An 18,438-nucleotide genomic window follows, 5' to 3' on the forward strand; every position below is an offset into this window, starting at 1 on the left:
CGCAGACCTGGCCCCCATAACATCAACCGAGCACCCTGCCCAGCCCCAAGCCCTCCTAGCACCCACGCAGCTCCAGCCCTCCCAGTGCTCCCAGTTCAGCGGCCCCACTACATCCCACAGGGATGGCAATGCAGCTCCGGGGGGTTTCAGCATCTCTCCCCCTCCCTGCAGCAGCTCCTGAGCAAATTTCCAACAGCCTCATCTGGCAGCTGAGGGATTTGGGATTTGTTTAAGCTCTTTTCACCCGCCGGCCTTTAATCGTCGCGTTTGCCTGACCTCCACCCTGGTGAAACCACGTCCATGCCGGCGGTGACGCCGGAGGGTCCCGGCTCGGGGCGATTCCCAGCGCCAAAGCCCAGGGCTGCCCCTGGCCCTGGGCCAGGATTAGCTATCAAATAACTTTGCATTTAAACCCTTTTTAACAGGGCTGGAGGTCAGGAGGGAAAGGGCAAGAGGTTAAGCCTGGCTGCGGTCGGGCACTGACCCCGAGGAGGGGGACGCCAGGGAGGGGACGGGGCGGCACGCGGGGCCAGGGGGTGCGGGACCCTTGCCCCAGCCATGCCACCCACCCGATTCCCCTTGCACGATGGGACCGGGGGTGGGGGCGGCTGGTGGGGACCGCGCTGGGGGTGGGGGTATCCCCACAGCCCCCAGCCTCGCAGCCCCCATCACTTACTGAGGCTCTGCAGCAAAGATGACCAGCTCTTCATCTCCAGCATCGCGGGGGTCCCAAGGCCCCCTCCCCACCCCGGAGCTCAGGCTGCCGGCGGAGCCCGTGACTGGCCTCTCGCTCTGGGATGCACAGCACCGGCGATGAGCCGCCGGTGGGAGATAGCGACCATTTTATTCCCTTTTAACTCTGCCTGCGTCTCTGGCGCACTCGTCCTCCCCCTCCCCGTCGCCCAGGGCTGGTCCTGAGTTCGGGGAGCTTTGCTTTTCCCTCCCTTCCCTCCTCCTCCCTCCTTGCACTTGATAGCAGCCTTGTCAAGACTGCTGAGTTGCTGCTGACCCCTGCCCCGCCGCTGCTAATTAAGGCTGCACAGTGACAGTTCAAGTGCCTCGCCGCCAGTTTGCAGCACCGCCGCTTCTAATTGGAGACGCTTTTTATTTCTCAATAGCCGCCATGTCAGGGTTGGAGGGTCTGGGGGGTGGGGGGGCGGGGGGTTTGCACCCATCCTGGGTGGTGCTGGTGCAGGGGGATGCAGCGTCCTGCCCGCACCCACTGGTGCCCTGGCCGCTGGGCTCCCACGTGCGGGCAGAAATTATTGCAAAGGTGATGCACAACGGGATAAAAAGGCCCTGAAGTCAGGAGGAAAGTCAGGAGGGGGATGAAAGAGGCAAGCGATTCCCCCCAGGAGCGTCCCCAGGCTGGGAAGGGTGGGGGGCACCTCACGCCGGTGCCTTCTGATGTATTTTTGGATGGTGAGGAGGAGTGAGGGCAGCGGGCACGGCAGGGAGCCAAGACACATGGCTGTATCTCCCAGCAGCAGAGCGGGGACTGGCTCGGGCACGGGTGCAGGGTATCGGCCCGGACATCTGGGTCCTGTCCCCGCGCACAGCCCTGGCCACCCCCCTGCTGAGTCCTTGCAGAAATCATGACACTTGTGTGCACGCCAGAAAGCTGCAGCGCGGTCACGCTGGGGTTGCAAGAGCAGCCCAGCACCGTGTGTCCCCCCCAGCCGTGCCCCCCTGGCCGTGCCAGCAGCCTGACGGATCTATTGTGTCGTGACAGACGAGCTGTTTTATCGCGGCGAGGGAGCCAGCGCCAGCCGTCGTCCTGACCCTGCCGGCGGGCTGAGGAGAAACAGAAGAGGGCTTGTATCATCCCAGCGGGTCAGAGGGCAGGGGAAGCAGCCGGCCCCCCCGCGCTGCCAAATTCCTGGGATGCACGCCCGGGCAGGCAGCTGCGCATGGCCCCTGCCCCGCAGGTGGGGGGCTGGCAGGGTGTGGGGACAGCCCCCCGGGCACCCCGAGTCCCCACGCCGCCAATCCAGCCTCCCCTTGGCACCCCCTGCCATGGGGACTGCTGCTTGAAATGGCACCCCCGACCTGCCCCATCCCACAGCACCCCTGAACCGATGTCCCCCACCTGCCCCATCCCACAGCACCCCTGAACTGATGTCCCCGACCTGCCCCATCCCACAGCACCCCTGAACTGATGTCCCTGACCTGCCCCATCCCACAGCACCCCTGAACTGATGCCCCCGACCTGCCCCATCCCACAGCACCCCTGAACTGATGCCCCCGACCTGCCCCATCCCACAGCACCCCTGAACCGATGTCCCCGACCTGCCCCATCCCACAGCACCCCTGAAACGATGTCCCTGACCTGCCCCATCCCACAGCACCCCTGAACTGATGTCCCCGACCTGCCCCATCCCACAGCACCCCTGAACTGATGCCCCCGACCTGCCCCATCCCACAGCACCCCTGAAACGATGTCCCTGACCTGCCCCATCCCACAGCACCCCTGAACCGATGTCCCTGACCTGCCCCATCCCACAGCACCCCTGAACCGATGTCCCTGACCTGCCCCATCCCACAGCACCCCTGAAACGATGTCCCCGACCTGCCCCATCCCACAGCACCCCTGAACTGATGTCCCCGACCTGCCCCATCCCACAGCACCCCTGAAACGATGTCCCCGACCTGCCCCATCCCACAGCACCCCTGAAACGATGTCCCCGACCTGCCCCATCCCACAGCACCCCTGAACTGATGTCCCCAACCTGCCCCATCCCACAGCACCCCCAAACCATGCCCTGTGCCGGGCACAAGCCGCCACCGCAGGGGGACACGGACAGGGACGGGGATGCTCACAACCACCCCAACGCTCACCCGCAAGAGCCACCCACCCCAATGTCTCCCCACCCAAACCAGTGAGCAGGGGGTCACCGCCTGCCCCCCCTAAAGCCGGCGTCACCTCCACAGCAGGGCTCTGGTGGGACAGGCTGGGGTGGGACAGCGAGCGCAGCCGTGACTCATGCAAAGGGAACTCACTGGAAAACACGGCCCCGAGGCCAATGTCCCGGCGTGGCGAGGTGGGGATGCTCACCCCAGCTCTCCACCCGGCCAGAAACCACCCCGGCAGCCCCCCACCGCTCACCCCTAAGCCAGCAGCCAGCTCCCCACCAGCAGCGGCAAGTGTTTTGGGCAGGCGCCATGCGATGCTGCCCAACCCAAAGGTACCCCCAAAATGCACGGCCCTCTGGGACCGATCCCACTGGGCTGATGTCCCTGGCATGGGGCACGGCCAAGCCGTGGTAGCGTGACGGTGCCAACCGCAGGGCTCAGAGCCCGTCTCTGCCCTCTCACCCCAGCACTGGGGGTCTGCCTGGGGCAGGGGGACGCAAAGCCCCCGCAGAGCCTCGCCAAGCCCCCCCCGCCCCTTCCTCCCCTCCCGGCAGCCTTTGTGCCGCCTCCGAGCCGGCACCTCCGGGGTGGATGCATTAAGGCAACACAAAGCAGAACCGAGAGGCGTTTCGGCTGCAATTTTCTCTGCTCCATTATTGACAAACAAGCTGCTTCGCGCAGGTGATGGCGAGGCCAGCGCAGCAGCTGGGGCACCGGCGCACACACCGGCCCCGTGCCGTGCCAGCTGGCCTGCCCTGCTCGGCCCCTCCTGCCCCCCGGCGCGGTGCCGCCAGCGATGCCCTTTCCATCCGCTGCACCCCGAATCGCTTTGGCATCGAGCCCGCTCCGGGTCGCGCGCATCCAGAGATGTCACCGCTAAAAAATGGAGTGGGGGGGGGGGAAGAGGCAGCCGGGAGCGCTCCGGGATGCAGCCGAGGTGCCCGGTTGGGTGCCGGCTTTGCTGCCGGGCAGCCCCTTTCCCCCGGCCGGGGCGGCTGGGCGCAGCGTGCGGCGAGTCTGTCGTTAGCGCCGTGCCAAACCCAAAGTGGCTGCTTCGAAACGGCAATCCAATAAAAGTGCTACTTGTCTATTTATCATCCTCAGGGCTTTTTATCACAGTGCAGATGGCTGCTACCTTCGCAAGGCACAGCAGTGTGCTGGCACGCGCCTGCCACACAGAAGCTCGAACGCCGCAGAGTCTGTGCTTACACCTGCGAGGAGCCGCCGGGCCGCCTGCTCCGGCTCTGCCGGCCGGTGAGCCGGGCACCACCGCCTGCCAGCACCACAACGCCCCTTTACGAGCCGAATCCCAGCCCGGGCGGTGCTTGCACCGGGTGTTGATGCTTGCACCGTTTATCCGCACCAGGCATTTGCATGGGGTGTTTGCACGGGGTGTTCGTACCGTGCATCTCCACCGGGCGTTTGCACAGGGTCTTTGCGCCGGGCAATCGCACGGGGTATTTGCATGGGGTGTTTGCGCTGGGCATCTGCACCAGGCATTTGCATGGGGCGTTTGCAGCCTGCATCCGCACCGGGTATTTGCGCAGGGCGTTTGCACCGGGCATCTGCAGCCTGTAATTACCCCCGATCCGTGCGGTCTGTGGGCAGCAGCAGCGCAGCGGCGCGGGCGCAGGGCAGTGGGTGGGAGCCGCCGGAGCAGGTGATTAAAGCCGTAGTAAGTGTCTGTCTGCACACGGGAGAAAACACACCTAATTATCCAGCCGGAGTCGGACAGGAGGGAGGAGCGGCCCCGATCACAATCACGTAATGAAGTGTAACGCGGGGCCAGGCCTGGCGCGGGTGGTAATTAAGAGATGGCAAAGCCAGGATTGCAACGGCCGCGGGCCGGGGTGCCCACGCTGCCGTCGGGCAACCCAAACGCAGGCCTGGCTCCCCTGGGAAACCCACCTTGGCGAGCCCCCCGAGACGGGGCGCTCGCATCCCCGCGCCGGGACGTTGGCCCACGCGCCGCGGCCCCAGGCCCCCGCAAGCTCGCAGCAAACCCTTTTGCCACCCCTCCGCTGCTGGCACGGCGCCGGCGTGCTCCGGTAAAGCCTGGGGCCGAACCGGGTGCTTGGGTGCGATGCCGGCGCGCCCCGCCCTGGCCGTGGGCGCTGGGGAGGCACCGTTGCATGGGCGTCGAAAGAGGTCCGCTGAGCGGCGGGAGGCGATGCCGGGACGCGGAGGGCAGGCGCCGCTGGAAAAGGCGTCTGCGGGGCGGCGGAGGTGGCCGGCCCCACCTTTTGCACCAAAGCCAAAACCGCCAACCCACGCCACCGCTCCCCGAGCGGGTCCAGCGGGTCGGGAGGGCCCCGGGGAGCCGCCGAACGCCGCGTCGCCCCGCCTGCGCCTGCCACCCGGCGTCCGCAGCACCGCTGCAGGGACCCCACGCCCGCGCCTTTTCCCCCGTCCGGCCGCCCCAGCCGGTTGGGAAGCGGCCGGGCTTGCCCGGGAACGCCGCTTGCATCAGCTCCGGCCCAGCTGGCACCGCTTGCAGGTAGGTACGTGCCGTGCCGGCAGGCAGGAGGCAGGGAGCACGCCGGCGCCGGACCCTGGGAGAGACGCAGCGGGTTTAAGGGTATCCCTGGCACCACTCCGCAGGGACCCCCGCATCCCCTGGGGACGGTGGCACGAGGCAGCACGGGCTGGGGACGCTCAGGACAGGTGATGACTCCGTGCAAGCAGCCACCAGGACCCATCCCCGCTCACCACCGTTTCAAACCCTGGCACGCTGCAGGTGCCAGCATCCACAGCCCCGTCCCTGGCACAGTGACAATCCCCAGCTTGCCTCTACGACGTGGGGGACGGTGGCAGGTTGGGGGAGGGGGGACAGGGCAGGAAGATGTCCCCTCCCTCTCCTCTCCTTCTCTTTTTTTTCCTCCTTTTTTTTTTTTTTTTCTTATCAAAGCTCTCCAGAACAAAGTACACACTCTACCTCTTCAAACCCACCACCATCTGTCCGTCCGTCTGAGCGCCGCCGCCGAAGCCACAGCCCCGCCACTCGGAGCGGCCGCCTCCGAGCAGATGGTGCCAGGGGAAGGACAAGCCACTGCCACACCAGGACCTCGCCGGCGGCGGGTCGCGACAGCTCCGCCAGCCCTGACACCCCCCATCCTCCCCCAGCACGGTAATTACCCGCCACGCCGAGCAAACAGCCTGCGCCGGGTCATTGTGCCGGACACCAACAAAGGGCGGCCGACGGCGGGACCTCCCGACCCCTGCCAGCCCCTGCTGACCCCTGCCACCCCCTGCCCTCCGCCAGCCCCTCTGCCAAAAGAGCAATAAATCAAAGGGATGAGATGGGGACGGGCTGGCAGGCGGGGATGGGGACTCCCTCCGCCACCAACACGTAGGTGCACCCCCTGCACCCAAGCGGTGAACCCCGACTGCTCTGCAGCCCTTCCCCCCAAATCGGCAAGGCTGTGCAAAGCATGGGTGGGCATCCCCCCTCCCCGGCGCAGCCCGTGCACGCTCCCAGGCTGAGCACGATCAGGCAGGGGGGTGAAAGATGCTTCTTCCCCCACCACACCCTCCGGTCACAGCCTATTAATGGGGAATTTCATGGGTGCGGTACCACGGAGCCTGGCTGGGGAGTGTGCCGGAGCCATCTGCTCACAGGACCCGGGGCTGTCGAGCTGCCCTGACCTCAGCGTGGCAAACAGTTTGCAGGAGCAGATGTTGCACCCTCCCTCCCCCGGGGCCATGGGTGTATCACCCCTGCGGCTCGGCACCGCTGCGAGCCCCCGGCACCTCAGGGTGGACCCTCGCACCGAGCTGGGGGCAAAACCAGGCTGAGAGCAAAGGCGCATTGCAAAGACCTGGGAAACTCACTGCAGGAGTGACACCCCCGCCAAGATGGGGTTCCTTTGGGAATTCGGACATGGGGCGGCAGCGCAGAGGATCCCTGGTCCCCCCCCCAGCACCCCAGGCACGGCAGCCACGGCCGTCCCGCGCAGCCGGCTGGGCAGGGTGCCCGTCGGCGCTGCTGCGAGGCACGCCGGCTGTCCCGCCAGCGCAGGCGGTGGGGTTCGGAGAGCCGGCAGAGCTCATGCCCTGCAAACCCCCCCTGGCCCTGAAAGCACCCCACAACGGCAGCCCGGCTCTGCCGCCGCACACGCACGGCAGGGCACGGCACGGCAGGGCACAGGAGCAAAGGTGCAGGCAGCAGATCCCGGCTGGATTCAGCCTGGTTTCCCACAGGTCCCCGGGAGTGGCTAACACCAGTGTCTTTCGGTCTGATTAAAATTCATTCTGCATGATTTAGGACCTAATCTCGGTGAAACTCCACAGCGCTTTATTAATAGCGCATTAGCAGATAATTCATGCATTCGGATGAAAAATCAGCCTGTGTTATTCTCCGGGAGGGGGGACACGGGGGGGGGGGGGGGGACACGGGCACGGGGAGGGGGGCACTTCGCTCGCCCAGCCTCCCGCACCTCCCCGCCACCGCCACATCCCGGCAAGGCAGCAGCCCTTCTGACAACTGCCACCACTCATTAATCTTGACGAGTTTTCTGCTGAATATTCTTCCACGGGCTTTCAAACCGTTCACTAATTGCAATTAATCACTTACCGAAACAGATGTCAGGAACAATGGAATTGGGAAGTCTGGAGGCTTGATAAAGCTGTCAGAGGAGCGCGCTCGTGTGGCGGCGGGTGCCAAAAGGCGACGGCAACACCTTCCCCCAGCCATGTGCTGGGGGGACCCGGTGACCGCCCGCTGCCCGCGTGGCATCTGTCTGCCCCAGCAAGGGAAAACACACAGCGATGGGGCACGGGGGAGCTCCGTGCCCCCCGCAACGACCAGTGGATGGGATGGGGATGCGGGTACCATTTTTTGGCGACGGGAGGTGATGGGAGCCGCTTTGCCGGGGCTGCCACGCTGGCACCCGTGTCTCCAGGGGATACTGCTTCGCCCCACTCCCGGCACTGGGGTGGCTCGGTCTCTCCCCCCCATTGGGAAAGCCGCAAGGAGCCCCAGTGGGGCGTCACGTCCGCCGTGCCTCGCGCAGGCGACGGCACATTCCCCATCCCTGCCAGACGCCGTTTTAGCACCAGCAGGGATCCAACAGCCTTCCCCGGCGGGCGCGCCGCGCTGTTTACCCATCACACATGAAAGGTGCCGAGCTGACAGCTCCGGAGACGGGAGAGAGCTCCCCGAGACACTGATGAGGCCAAGGCTCCCGAGCGCCTTCGCCTCCTGCCCTTGGAGACCCCAAAGGCCACCTGATAGGTGACCCCAGCAAGGGGCAGCCCCTGGGCTTCTGCTCCCCAAGGAAGGAGCCTGCAGCTTCACCACTGGGGCTCTGCACACCCCCATGTCTCAGCCACCCCCCCGGCTTGGGGACAGGCTGGGAGAAGGAGGGCTTTCCCCGCCCCCCCACAAGGATGCTGCACAGCCCGAGGCCACCGAGCGCAATTAGCCCGGAGTCCCCCAGCCACAACGGGGACGCCACCACGGTGACACGGCCGCGGGGACACGTGCACCTCCCCGGCAGGCAGAGCCCTGGGGGACCAGAGCATCCTTCCAGGGCTGGCGCAGCACGAGCCAAGCCCGGGGCTTGTGACCAGCGCGGCCCCGACACATGTTACAATAAATATTCCGCACAGACACCGTTCCATATGTATGATCCGGTGGGGTGATGATTTTTCTACTGATCACTGGAAGTGACAGCTGTGCGGAGAGCAGGAGAAACAAAGGCACCGACTGCTCTCCCCGTTACACTCCGCTAGTGACATGATGGTGTGACACGGAGCGGCAGCATCTGGTGGCACAGGGACCGGCAACCGGGACGGGACGCCTGTTAGCGCCGGGCACAAAGACGGGGTGGCGATGGGGACGGGGTGGTGATGGGGATGGGGTGGCGATGGGGACAGGGGAGAAATAAGGATGGGGTGGGGATGGGGTGACAATGGGGTGGCAATGGTGACGGGGTGGCGATGGGTTGGAAACGAGGACAGGGTGGCAAAGGGGACAGGGTAGAAATAAGGATGGGGTGGCCACGGCGACAGCATTGCAGTGTGGTGGAAATAAGGACTGGGTGGAAACAGGGACAGGGCAGAAATAAGGATGGGGTGGCGATGGGGTGGAAATGAGGAAGGGGTGGAAATGAGGACGGGGTGGCCATGGGGACGGCTCCCATCAGCGCCCTCGTGCTGCACACAAGCACCCAGCCCCTCTGTCCTGGCCCCCCGCCCCCCGAAGCGGCCACGGGACGGGGTACCAGGGGGCACCCGGCCATCGCAGCGCGCCTGGCCCAGGCATGGTCAATATTTGCATTTGATTTGCAAGCGTTTCCTCCCCCCAGATAACAGCAGGGCCGCAGCACGTACAGGAGGGAGAAGCACTGGGTTCGGTTAATTATTAGCGAACATGCAAATTCCCCCTCCATGAGATAACAATAAACACCGTGATTTCAGCGAGATAAACAGGGCTTTAAATTTCCAGCAGCCTTTACTGGTGTAAAAATAAGCGTCCCTTATTTATTTAGCTCCTTTGAGAAACCACATCAGTCCCCAAACACAGTCTTTTACTGTCAAGCTACAGTAGAAGCCTTTATAGGCGGCGAAGATCCTGACAGCTACCCCTAGCACAACCATCTTTTATTCATGCTCATAATATAAACTGTATTGCCTCGGAAACAAAAGGATTTAACTCGCTGCTGGCCGGGTGGCAGCGGCCGAGCGGAGGTCTCCGGCGGGGGCACGTGGCTGCTATGGCTTTGCTCCGAATGGGGACATCCCGCAGGTCCACCGCCTCTTCCCAGGGACAGCCCCGGGACAGACCCCTGCTCCGCTGCGTGGGCGCATCCAGGGCTAAAATAGAGCCAAAACAAAAATCCCCCACCCAACCTCGAGCCTTGAGGCAAAGCCTCCTTGCTCTGCGGCTCCGAATCCTGCCCTGCCTGCACAGAAGCAGGCAGAGCCACGGTTACAAGAGTGGTTCGTATTTAATAATGCAATTTATATTCCACTCTCAACATAAACTATTGTAAAGGCACACTAATGTAAAAATACATCTGGCTTGTCAATAGTTTATCTTCTGGATCTGCATCTAAATCCCTGGGCATTCTTGACTTATGGCTGCACCAGTGTCTAATGAATAAAAAGGTGCAAATTATAGGCCTTGCTTTAATGCTCATCATAAAATTAGATGATAGTTGCAAAAGCTGCATTCTCCTGCCCACAGTGCAGCAATGGTAAGCTATAAATAAAGTGTATTTAATGTATCCCAGCGCTGCGCAGAGCCAGGAAACAGTATGTTACTGCACAGCCTTCAATGGATCCGCCACAAGTTCAATGAAGTGATAACTGATCCATCATGTGAATTTATGTTAACTGTCTGCTCGCAAAGTCACGGCCCCAGCACTGTAAATAGCCGACAATCCTTCCAGCCCGGCCTGCCTGCCAATAAACCTGTCACCGGCAGGCTGGGAGCAGCCACCTTAGGACACCACAGACAAACCATTACGCTCTTGGGTTTCCTCTTGGTTTTTCCATCCGTTTGTCCGTGCGGCGCATCGCTGCCATGCCTCAGTTTAACCCCAGCCAAGCCCCCCCCTCCCTGGGGCTTTCCAAACCCGTGCGATGCTTTTCCACCTCTCCGGAGCTGTCACATCAGGGATGCGGGAAGCCCAGATGGGATCCAGGGGGCTGGTGGGTGCGTGGGTGGGATGGCTCCTGCTCGGGAGACAGGCAAGCGCTGGAGCCCCCGGACTCCTGCGCTGTGCTGGGATGCAGAGCCAGGAGGGCACATGCATGGGGGGGTTGCTTCACCGGGGGGGTAGAAAGGCTAACTGCACCATGCCTGGAAAGCATCCCCCTCCGGCAGAGGCGTGTGTCCCAGGGCTGGCACCTGGGAAGGAGGTGTCCCTAGGAAGGAGACATCCCTGGGAGGAACATGTGGTCCCCAGGAGGGAGATGTTCCCAGGAAGATGTCCCCAGGAAGCAGATATCTTTGGGAAGGAGACATCCCCGGGAAGGAGGCATCCCTGGGAAGATGTCACCCCCAGGAAGGAGACATCTTCATCAAGATGTCCCTGGGCAGGCATCAGCTGCAGGGAGATGTCCCTGGGAAGATGATGTCCCCAGGAAGAAGATGTCCCCGGGAAGGAGACATCCCTGGTTCAAGCAGCCCAAAACCAGGGAGACCCTCATCCCTCCGTGCCCAGCCTGCAGCTGGGGACGCATGACCGGGCTCCAGCCAAGGCAGCCGGCAGCGGTGAAGGCCACGGGGACGCAGCCAGCCTTGGGGAGCAAGGCGGCAGCCCAGGAGGGCGTCGGGGACGCCAAGCCGGCGGGAAGCAGCATTTGCCATCACCCGGCTCTCATTAACACGGTTCTGAGCAGCCCCTAATAATAGCAACAGTAAATTCTCCTAACCAATTCGGGTCCATTTCTATAAATAATGTAGAATCTTTTTATTTACTGACAGGTTGTAAAAGTATCAGTGAGAATAATGTGAAATCAGGCGCTGCTGAATAATTCATGGCAGCAGCTCCGCTCTCCCCATCCCTGTGCTCCCCTGGCCCCGGCATTTACACAACAGCACCTTGCGCCCGGGTTTATCTCATAAAAACCGGGACTAACGACCTGGCACTAATTCTTTATCAACCGGGACTTTAACAGCAAGGGGAGGAGGGAGGAAATAGAAAGAAATAAAAATAACCCTGGGTGCACCCTATAAAAAATGCACGGGCTCATGTGCTCACCTCCGCACGGAGCCGGTGATCCCCAGCGTGCTCAGCGCTTCCCATCGGCAATTCCCTCCGGCCCCCAGAGCCTCTCCAAAAATTAGTATTAATTAGCAGCACCCACAGGTCTGCAGCAGCATCCCGAGGCAGCGAGTGCAGGAAGGGCGGCACGACCCTGCTGGGACACGGGGACACCGGCAGGACCCATGGGGATGGTGGCAGGATGCTCGCTGTCCCCATGCCACCCCCAGGGATGCTGGCTCGGGGGCAGCAGATCCCCCACCACCACTCCCGCAGGCAGATGGGTTAAATTGGGCCAGAAAAAAACAGACCCACAGGGCTGCTAATCCCTGTGACAACCTGATCCGGTGTCCCTCATCCCTCCTGCCACCGCCGAGGGCGATGGGGATGGCAGGGACCCCCCCTGCAGACTCCCCCCAGCCCCTTCTCAGAACAATACCTATCCGCAGCTGTTTTGATGTGCGGCACAAAGCCGGGAGAGCTTTCCATGTAACATGATAAAAGCAAGTCCCCAGCCAGCACAATTATTTGATAATTCTCCCTTAACACCCATCAAATTAAAGCAATGTCCAAGGGCTGCCTGAAGTGGCACTGATAGGTATTAAACTTTAATGAGATTTAATGGCACTGCCCTACTTTTTAAGCGCTCGGGCCTACGTTTATGAACATTTAATTTCCCAGGCCCTGACCTCTTTTTTTTTCCCTTCCTCCCTCCCCGGCGGCCCCCCCTGCCTGCCCTCCCGCACAGCTGGTTTCTGTTAGCGCTGGCGGCCAGCCCCGACCCGGGATGCTCGGGATGCTCGGCCGGCCCCGAGCCGATAGAAATCTCCAGGCGCTGCGGGGTGAGATGTTGACTCTAGCAGGCAGCCGAGACGGAGCGGGGAGGGGGACCCCCGGGAAGGAAGGAGGGAGCAGGGGGCAGATGTGATTCACTGGCAGCGAACTCGGCCAAATTTATGGAATGACTTAATTAATTTGCTCCCGGAATGACATGACACCACGGGTCGGACTGGTTTGAGGGCCCTCGTCCTGCTGCTCGACTGAATTCGGTTTGCAAATGGGTTTGTTTAAGCATCCCTTAAAAACAAGCAGCTCCCCCGCTGCAAACCCGCCGTGCAAGGGCAAAGCTGGGGGGTCAGACCCCTCAACGCCCCCGGGGACCCAACAGAGCCCGCTGATCCAGTTTGTTGCTGCCCTCTAGTGTGTACAAGCCAGGCCAGACCCGCTGTCACTTGTCCCCCTCCCCGCATGTCCCCAGGGCCACGCAGGATGCTGTGCCTCAAGCGAGGCTGGCTGCTGAGATGCTCAAAGTCCAGACGGCTGGGGTCCCCAGCCTGGAGTCCCGCCAGCTCCCCAAAACCCCGCTAATGGAGCCGCAAGGTCGGCACTGGGGCACAGCCTGGCACATCACCTCCTCTGCCCCGCGGCACAGTCCCGGTAGGATGCGGGATGCCGCGTTTCCCTCCGCGTCGGGATGCGGGAGGGGTCGGGGTACCCGAGTCGGCATTAGTATCCTCAGATATGGGTGGCATGGGTGTCACCGTCGCCCTCCTGCGCAGGGGTCTGCCCACCATGGCGTGCCCCACAGCATGAGGGATGAGCCCAGGGCTGAGGAAACTGAGGCATGCACCCGTGTGACCAGCTTCTGTGCTGGGAATGTCCCTCTCCCACCTCCTAGAAGCCTCCCCAGCACCCACCCCAACTGCAGGGAGGCCAGCTGCAGGAATGCAAAGGCAGGGCAATAAAAGGGAGCGTTATCAAGCCCCAGCAGAGCAGACAGCCCGCGCCGAGGCGGGGAGGAGAGCAGGAGGGAGGGAAAGGAGAAGGAAAAAAACCACCCCACCCTTAACCCCAAGATCACTTATCATTCAGGCTGCATCACGCATCTTGAAAGTGCAGACACAAAAATGTAATGTCATAACATTCGCAGTTCAATAACCTTTGCTTCACGAGACGGCTTGAACTGTCAGAGGAGCTGGAAGGTAAATATTTCAGCGCACAGGCACTGAATGCAAAGGCAGGGGAGGGGGGGGTCGGCCTCGGCTTCCCCAGCTCGCCTCGACACGTTCAAATATCCCCCGCCGTAAATCCCGGCCGGCACTGGGGAAAGGCCGTGGCGCGGATAAAATACGAGCAGATATAAAGCCAGACACCTTTATTGTTCGGCAAAGTCTTCCAACAAGTTATGAACCCACAGCTTGACCCTAACCCATCATCTTGTTATACGGCGGAAACAAAGCCGGTGCCAGGAGCTGGGGCTGGACCGGGGCAGGAAGGAGCAAAACCCATCCTGCCTCCTCCACGGGGGATATTCGGGTGCAGTTCACCCCCAGACCTCCCTGCCCCCCACACCCACCATGCTCCAGGCAGCGAGTGGCTGGGGAGAGGCACCGGCTGTCCCTTGGGAGCAGATCTGACGTTAGCTCCTTCCAGTGAGCCTCCCTGCCAGGTCACGGTGGTGCCAGTCCCCTGCAGCTGGGGCTAACGGGAGCAGGACCCCAGTAAATGCAGCACCTCGCCGCAGGGTTAATGGGGACGGAGGTGCCGCCGCCGTGCTGTGCCGGGTGGGAGGAAGGAGATTGCACAGCTGGCACCTCGGCGGGAGCAGGCAGGGAGCAACGGCTGGGGATCCAGAGGGCATCAGGGCGAGCAAAGCTAACCCCCAATGGGGAAAAATCCCCCCCACAGGGCTGGAAAGCGTGGGAAGATGCTGGCACCAGGGCCGTGCGTCCGAGGGGGTTGCACGGCCCAGCACAGCAGGCAGCAGCAGCACCAAGCAGCTTGCACGGCACATGTTGCGTGCACCCCCTTGATCCAACTGTGCGGCACAGCACGGCACAGCCGCAGACAACCGGAGACACCTGCCTGTAGCTTAGCTAGCTCTGCCACGGGGCTCTGCCAACTCCCAGCGGGGCTCCGCACCCCAAATGCTGGGGAGCAGCAGGGCCACGGAGCCAGGGTGCCGCAGGGAGGACGCGGCACCCCGGCGGCGGGTCCCAGAGGAGAGGAGGCGGCACGGGGACCCGGGGTGCGAGCACCCAAATGCCAAGCTCCAGCATCGCCGCTACGCCCCGGGGGAGGCGGGGCCCCCACCCGCACAGGGCGTGCGGCAACAGGCACCGTCGCACCCTCCCCGAAACACCTGCTAATGCCGCGCTGGCACAGGGCGAGCGCCCGGGGCGGGCAGGAGGAGCGGCGGCGGTGGGGAGCGCGCCAGGGCCCGCAGCAAGAAGCGGCATGTCTGCCGCTTGGCAGCACAACAGAGAGCAGGTGACAAGCGCGCCGGCGGTCGCTTTATTACAGGAAGCGAGCATGCAAGCATCTGACGCCGCTCTGCCCAAAGAAAACCCCCCTCTCTTGCCATTAACCCTCCCGCCCCAGGCGTGGGAGAGGGGTGCCCGGATGCTGGGGGCACCCCATTGCAAACCCGGCTGCAAAATGGGAGAGGGGGTGGGGGGCGTCAGGCCCTGAGACCACTCCACCCTGGTGGCACCGCTGCCGCACGTCGCTGCCAGGGCCAAGCAAATCCCAAGGGAGTAAAAATCCACATGTGTGTGCGTGTGCACAAACATTTCTCCTCGGCAAACACTCCCCGAGACAACAAAATTAGCCGGCGCTGCCGCCCCTGCACCCACTCCCACACCGACCCCCTCCTCTGACACAGCAATTAGAGGCAGGCATTAATATTTAAATATTGCCAGCTCTGGAGAAGGGAAATCAAATAAAAACGCTGGCGTGCCAGCAGTGCATCAAGCTCCCGCTCCACCAGCCTCAAAACCCTCCAGGTGCACAGCAGCGGGGAGGGGGGGCAGGCTCCCGTGCCATGCTACACTGTGGGGGACACGAGGGCATCGATGCTACGAGGAGAACCCCCTTTCTGGGCTGAATCAATGTGATGAGCAAGGAGGTGGTGAGCAAATGGTGAGCGAGCAGCAAACGAGTGGCAAGCGAGCACCCCGTTGCACAAGCACAAGCACCAAGCAAGCAGCAGGGATGCTCCTGCCAGCTCAGAGAGGCTGGGGGGCATCAAAGGGACCCCAACCCCATGCTGGCCATGCTTTAGAGGGGGCACTTGGGGCTCCCCGCTCTCTCCCAGCTGTAAAAGCACCCACAGCACCCAGCTGCAGGATGCCAGGGCTGGGGGAAAGGGACACACAGCCTGGCCCCCCCGCCAGGAGTCACCCCCAGTTCCATGGATGCTATGAGGTGGAGTCAGCACAGCAAAGAGGATTTACTGCTCAACGCAAGGGGCTTTAGAGGCAATAACTTTCCCTCCTCTTGACTTAAATGGATTTTAAACTTCAAAAAGGATAGAGGAGGCAGGCTGCCAAGCGGCCGCCCCCGAAGGGACGACCCCGCAGGCGCTACGCCGGGTGTTTCGGGTGCCGAAGGGGGGGCTGCGAGCCGAGCCAGGGCCAACGGCCGAGGCAGATAAGGGCCATGGGGGGCCGTGCCACCCGCCCTTGCAGAAGGCCCCGCGATAAGGCGGCCGCCGTTATCGGCGCGGGAGTGCCAGGGCACGCTTCCTCCCGCGCCGCATTGCAACCGCCGGCAGGCAGTGGGGTGCCGGGAGCAGGGGGCGGGGGGTTGCGGGGACATGGAGCGGCCCCGTGGCCGAGCAGCCAGGGCAGCCGAGGCAGGAGTCACAGCAAGGGCTATTTCAAGGGCAATCCCCCTGGCAGCCTGCCCGGGCGGCTGTGGCGTGCCAAGCTCCGTCCCAGCTGCCCCTTCCTGGACGGGGGAGCTGGGGCTCGGTGGTGCTCCCCTGTGGCCCCCCGGGGACACCCACCACCCTGCTGCCAGATGATGCACTCGAGCAACGCCAGCACGCAGGAGTCTGGGTTGGGTCTGCCCACAGGGACGCGCGATGGCAGAGGCAGGCAAAGGCCATTTCCCCCTGCCCACGCTGTGATGCCAAACCTTGCACCCAGGACTGGCATCAGTGTTGGGGCTCGGGGACAGGGGTGTGACCCATGGCACTGCGCCCCCTCCGATGCGGGGTGGGAGCACCACCACCTTGCACCCAGCTGGAGCACGGCCGGCGCAAGCAGAAACCCCCCAAGCACAGCCCACCCAGACCCTAACCTCCCATGGGTCGCTGCCAGACACCACGGTGAGGGGCAGTGCCTGGGGGAGAGGGCTGGGGGGCCAGAGGAAGGAGCAGGACAGTGGAAATTAAAAATAACGTCCCCTCCCTTGAGCTGCCCCAAAACCTGCAGTCCCATCCCGGGCACTGGCACATCAGGACGCGATAAACTGTCCTCTGGCACCCCCCCACATCCCCCCCAGCAGCCTGGCCCCCCACCAAAGCCACTGTCTTAGCTGCCCTGCAGCCAACACACACACACACACACACCCCCAAATGCCCCACCACCCAAAAAAGGCCCCAGGCGAGCGCAGGCACACAGGGGCGTGCACGCACGCGCTCGCGTGCACGCACACCCCGGCGTGCACCCAACAAGGTGCACCAGCAGCTGCCGGCACACCTTCGGGTCGTGCAACACATGCACGCGCGTGTGCGCAGGCAGCTCCGCCACGCACGCCTCGCCTCGCCTCCCCCCGCCAGCCCCACAGGAGCCGCTGGCCTTGGCCGGCCAGCCCCGCCGCCGCTCGCCGTCGTCGTCAACACCCAACACCTCCCCACCAGGTTACACAAACAGGCTGCCAAGCGCACACGCAGCCTGGCGCACGCTCACCTCGCCCGCGCGCGGCCCCGCGGGGGCACACCCACAAACCACACGGCTCACCCCGATGCTCGCACGGGGGGCCGGCGCGCACGCGCGTGCTTGCAGGAAGAGGCGCTGGCTTCCCGCTGCCTTTTTCCCTCCATTAACTCCCTCCGTGGCTCCCGCTCGTGGCCCGACGGGCACCCACATGGCACCCCGGCACCCACCCGGCACCCTGGCACCCACCCCACCATCGTGCCCGCTGCTGCGGCTCAGCGCTGGAGGAGGAGGAGGAGGAGGAGGAGGAGGAGGAGGAGGAGGAAGAAAGCCCGGCGCTCGCCCTGCTGCTCCAAGGGCTGGCAGCAGGCACTTGCCCGGGGTTCGGGCACAGCAGCCGGGCGCTGGCACCGGTTCCACCGTGCAAAGTAGTCGCTGGGACGTAGCACAACACAGGGCGCAAGCACAGCGCAGCGAACCGCCGGGCCCCGGGGGCGAAGGGCAAGGCGGGCGGCGCAGGCAGGGGTGGAAGAGCAAGGATGGAACACAGCAATAAACACAGCGGTGTGATGATGGGCCAGGCGAGACGCCGGGGCTGCGGTATCACCCCGATGCGGCGTGCGGTGCCCAGCCTCCCCGCGTCAAGCTGCGCGGTTTGTTTGGCAACACCCTCCCTCCCCAGCTCCGGCGGTTCCAGGCGTCCAGAAATGCGGATAATACAAGGCTCAGGTGGAGCGGTGCGTGGGTAAACTGAGGCACGGCCCGTGCACTCGGCTCAGGAAGCGTACAGGCAGCAAGGCAAGGGGACATGCCAAGGTCGGTGCTGCTGGCTGAGCCCCAGCACGGCCCTGCGCACCCCCGTGCGCTGCCAGCCCGCCGGCCGGGCTCCCCCCCAGGGGAAACAACCCAAAGGGCCTCTGTGGCCGTGTGGGACACGGGGACCGAGCGCCTCGGCCAACACCGGACCCGGAGCCCACAGCACCCGGCGGGTCTCATCGCCCCCCAGCATCCCCCGGCTCCTGGGCATCCTTCAACCCTCACGCCGTGGGGTCCCCCAAACCCCACACAACAGGGTCCCCTAAGCCCAGGGCGACCCCTTTCCCCCACATGATAGGGGTCCCCCAAGCCTAGGGCGACCTCCACCCCTCACACAATGGGATCCCCCAAGCCAAAAGCAACCTCCATCTCCCACACCACAGGGTCCCCCA

The 18,438-nt window shown here is 63.6% G+C and overlaps 1 protein-coding gene across 5 annotated transcripts in view; it reads right to left on the reverse strand.

Moving 5' to 3' along the window:
* The window catches only part of GSE1 (Gse1 coiled-coil protein), a 105,237-nt gene that overhangs the window by 45,911 nt on the left and 40,888 nt on the right, over positions 1-18,438 (reverse strand). The window contains exon 1 of one of the 5 annotated variants that reach the window (XM_064459706.1): positions 677-861. The exons of the other annotated variants lie outside the window; for them this stretch is intronic. Coding sequence (XP_064315776.1) covers positions 677-719 — 43 coding nt within the window. The 5' untranslated portion in view covers positions 720-861. Of the gene's footprint in view, positions 1-676; positions 862-18,438 lie in introns of those variants that run through there. 5 annotated transcript variants of the gene reach the window in all.

Source organism: Phalacrocorax carbo, chromosome 8, assembly GCF_963921805.1.
Source record: "Phalacrocorax carbo chromosome 8, bPhaCar2.1, whole genome shotgun sequence".
Classification (NCBI taxonomy): Eukaryota; Metazoa; Chordata; class Aves; order Suliformes; family Phalacrocoracidae; genus Phalacrocorax; species Phalacrocorax carbo.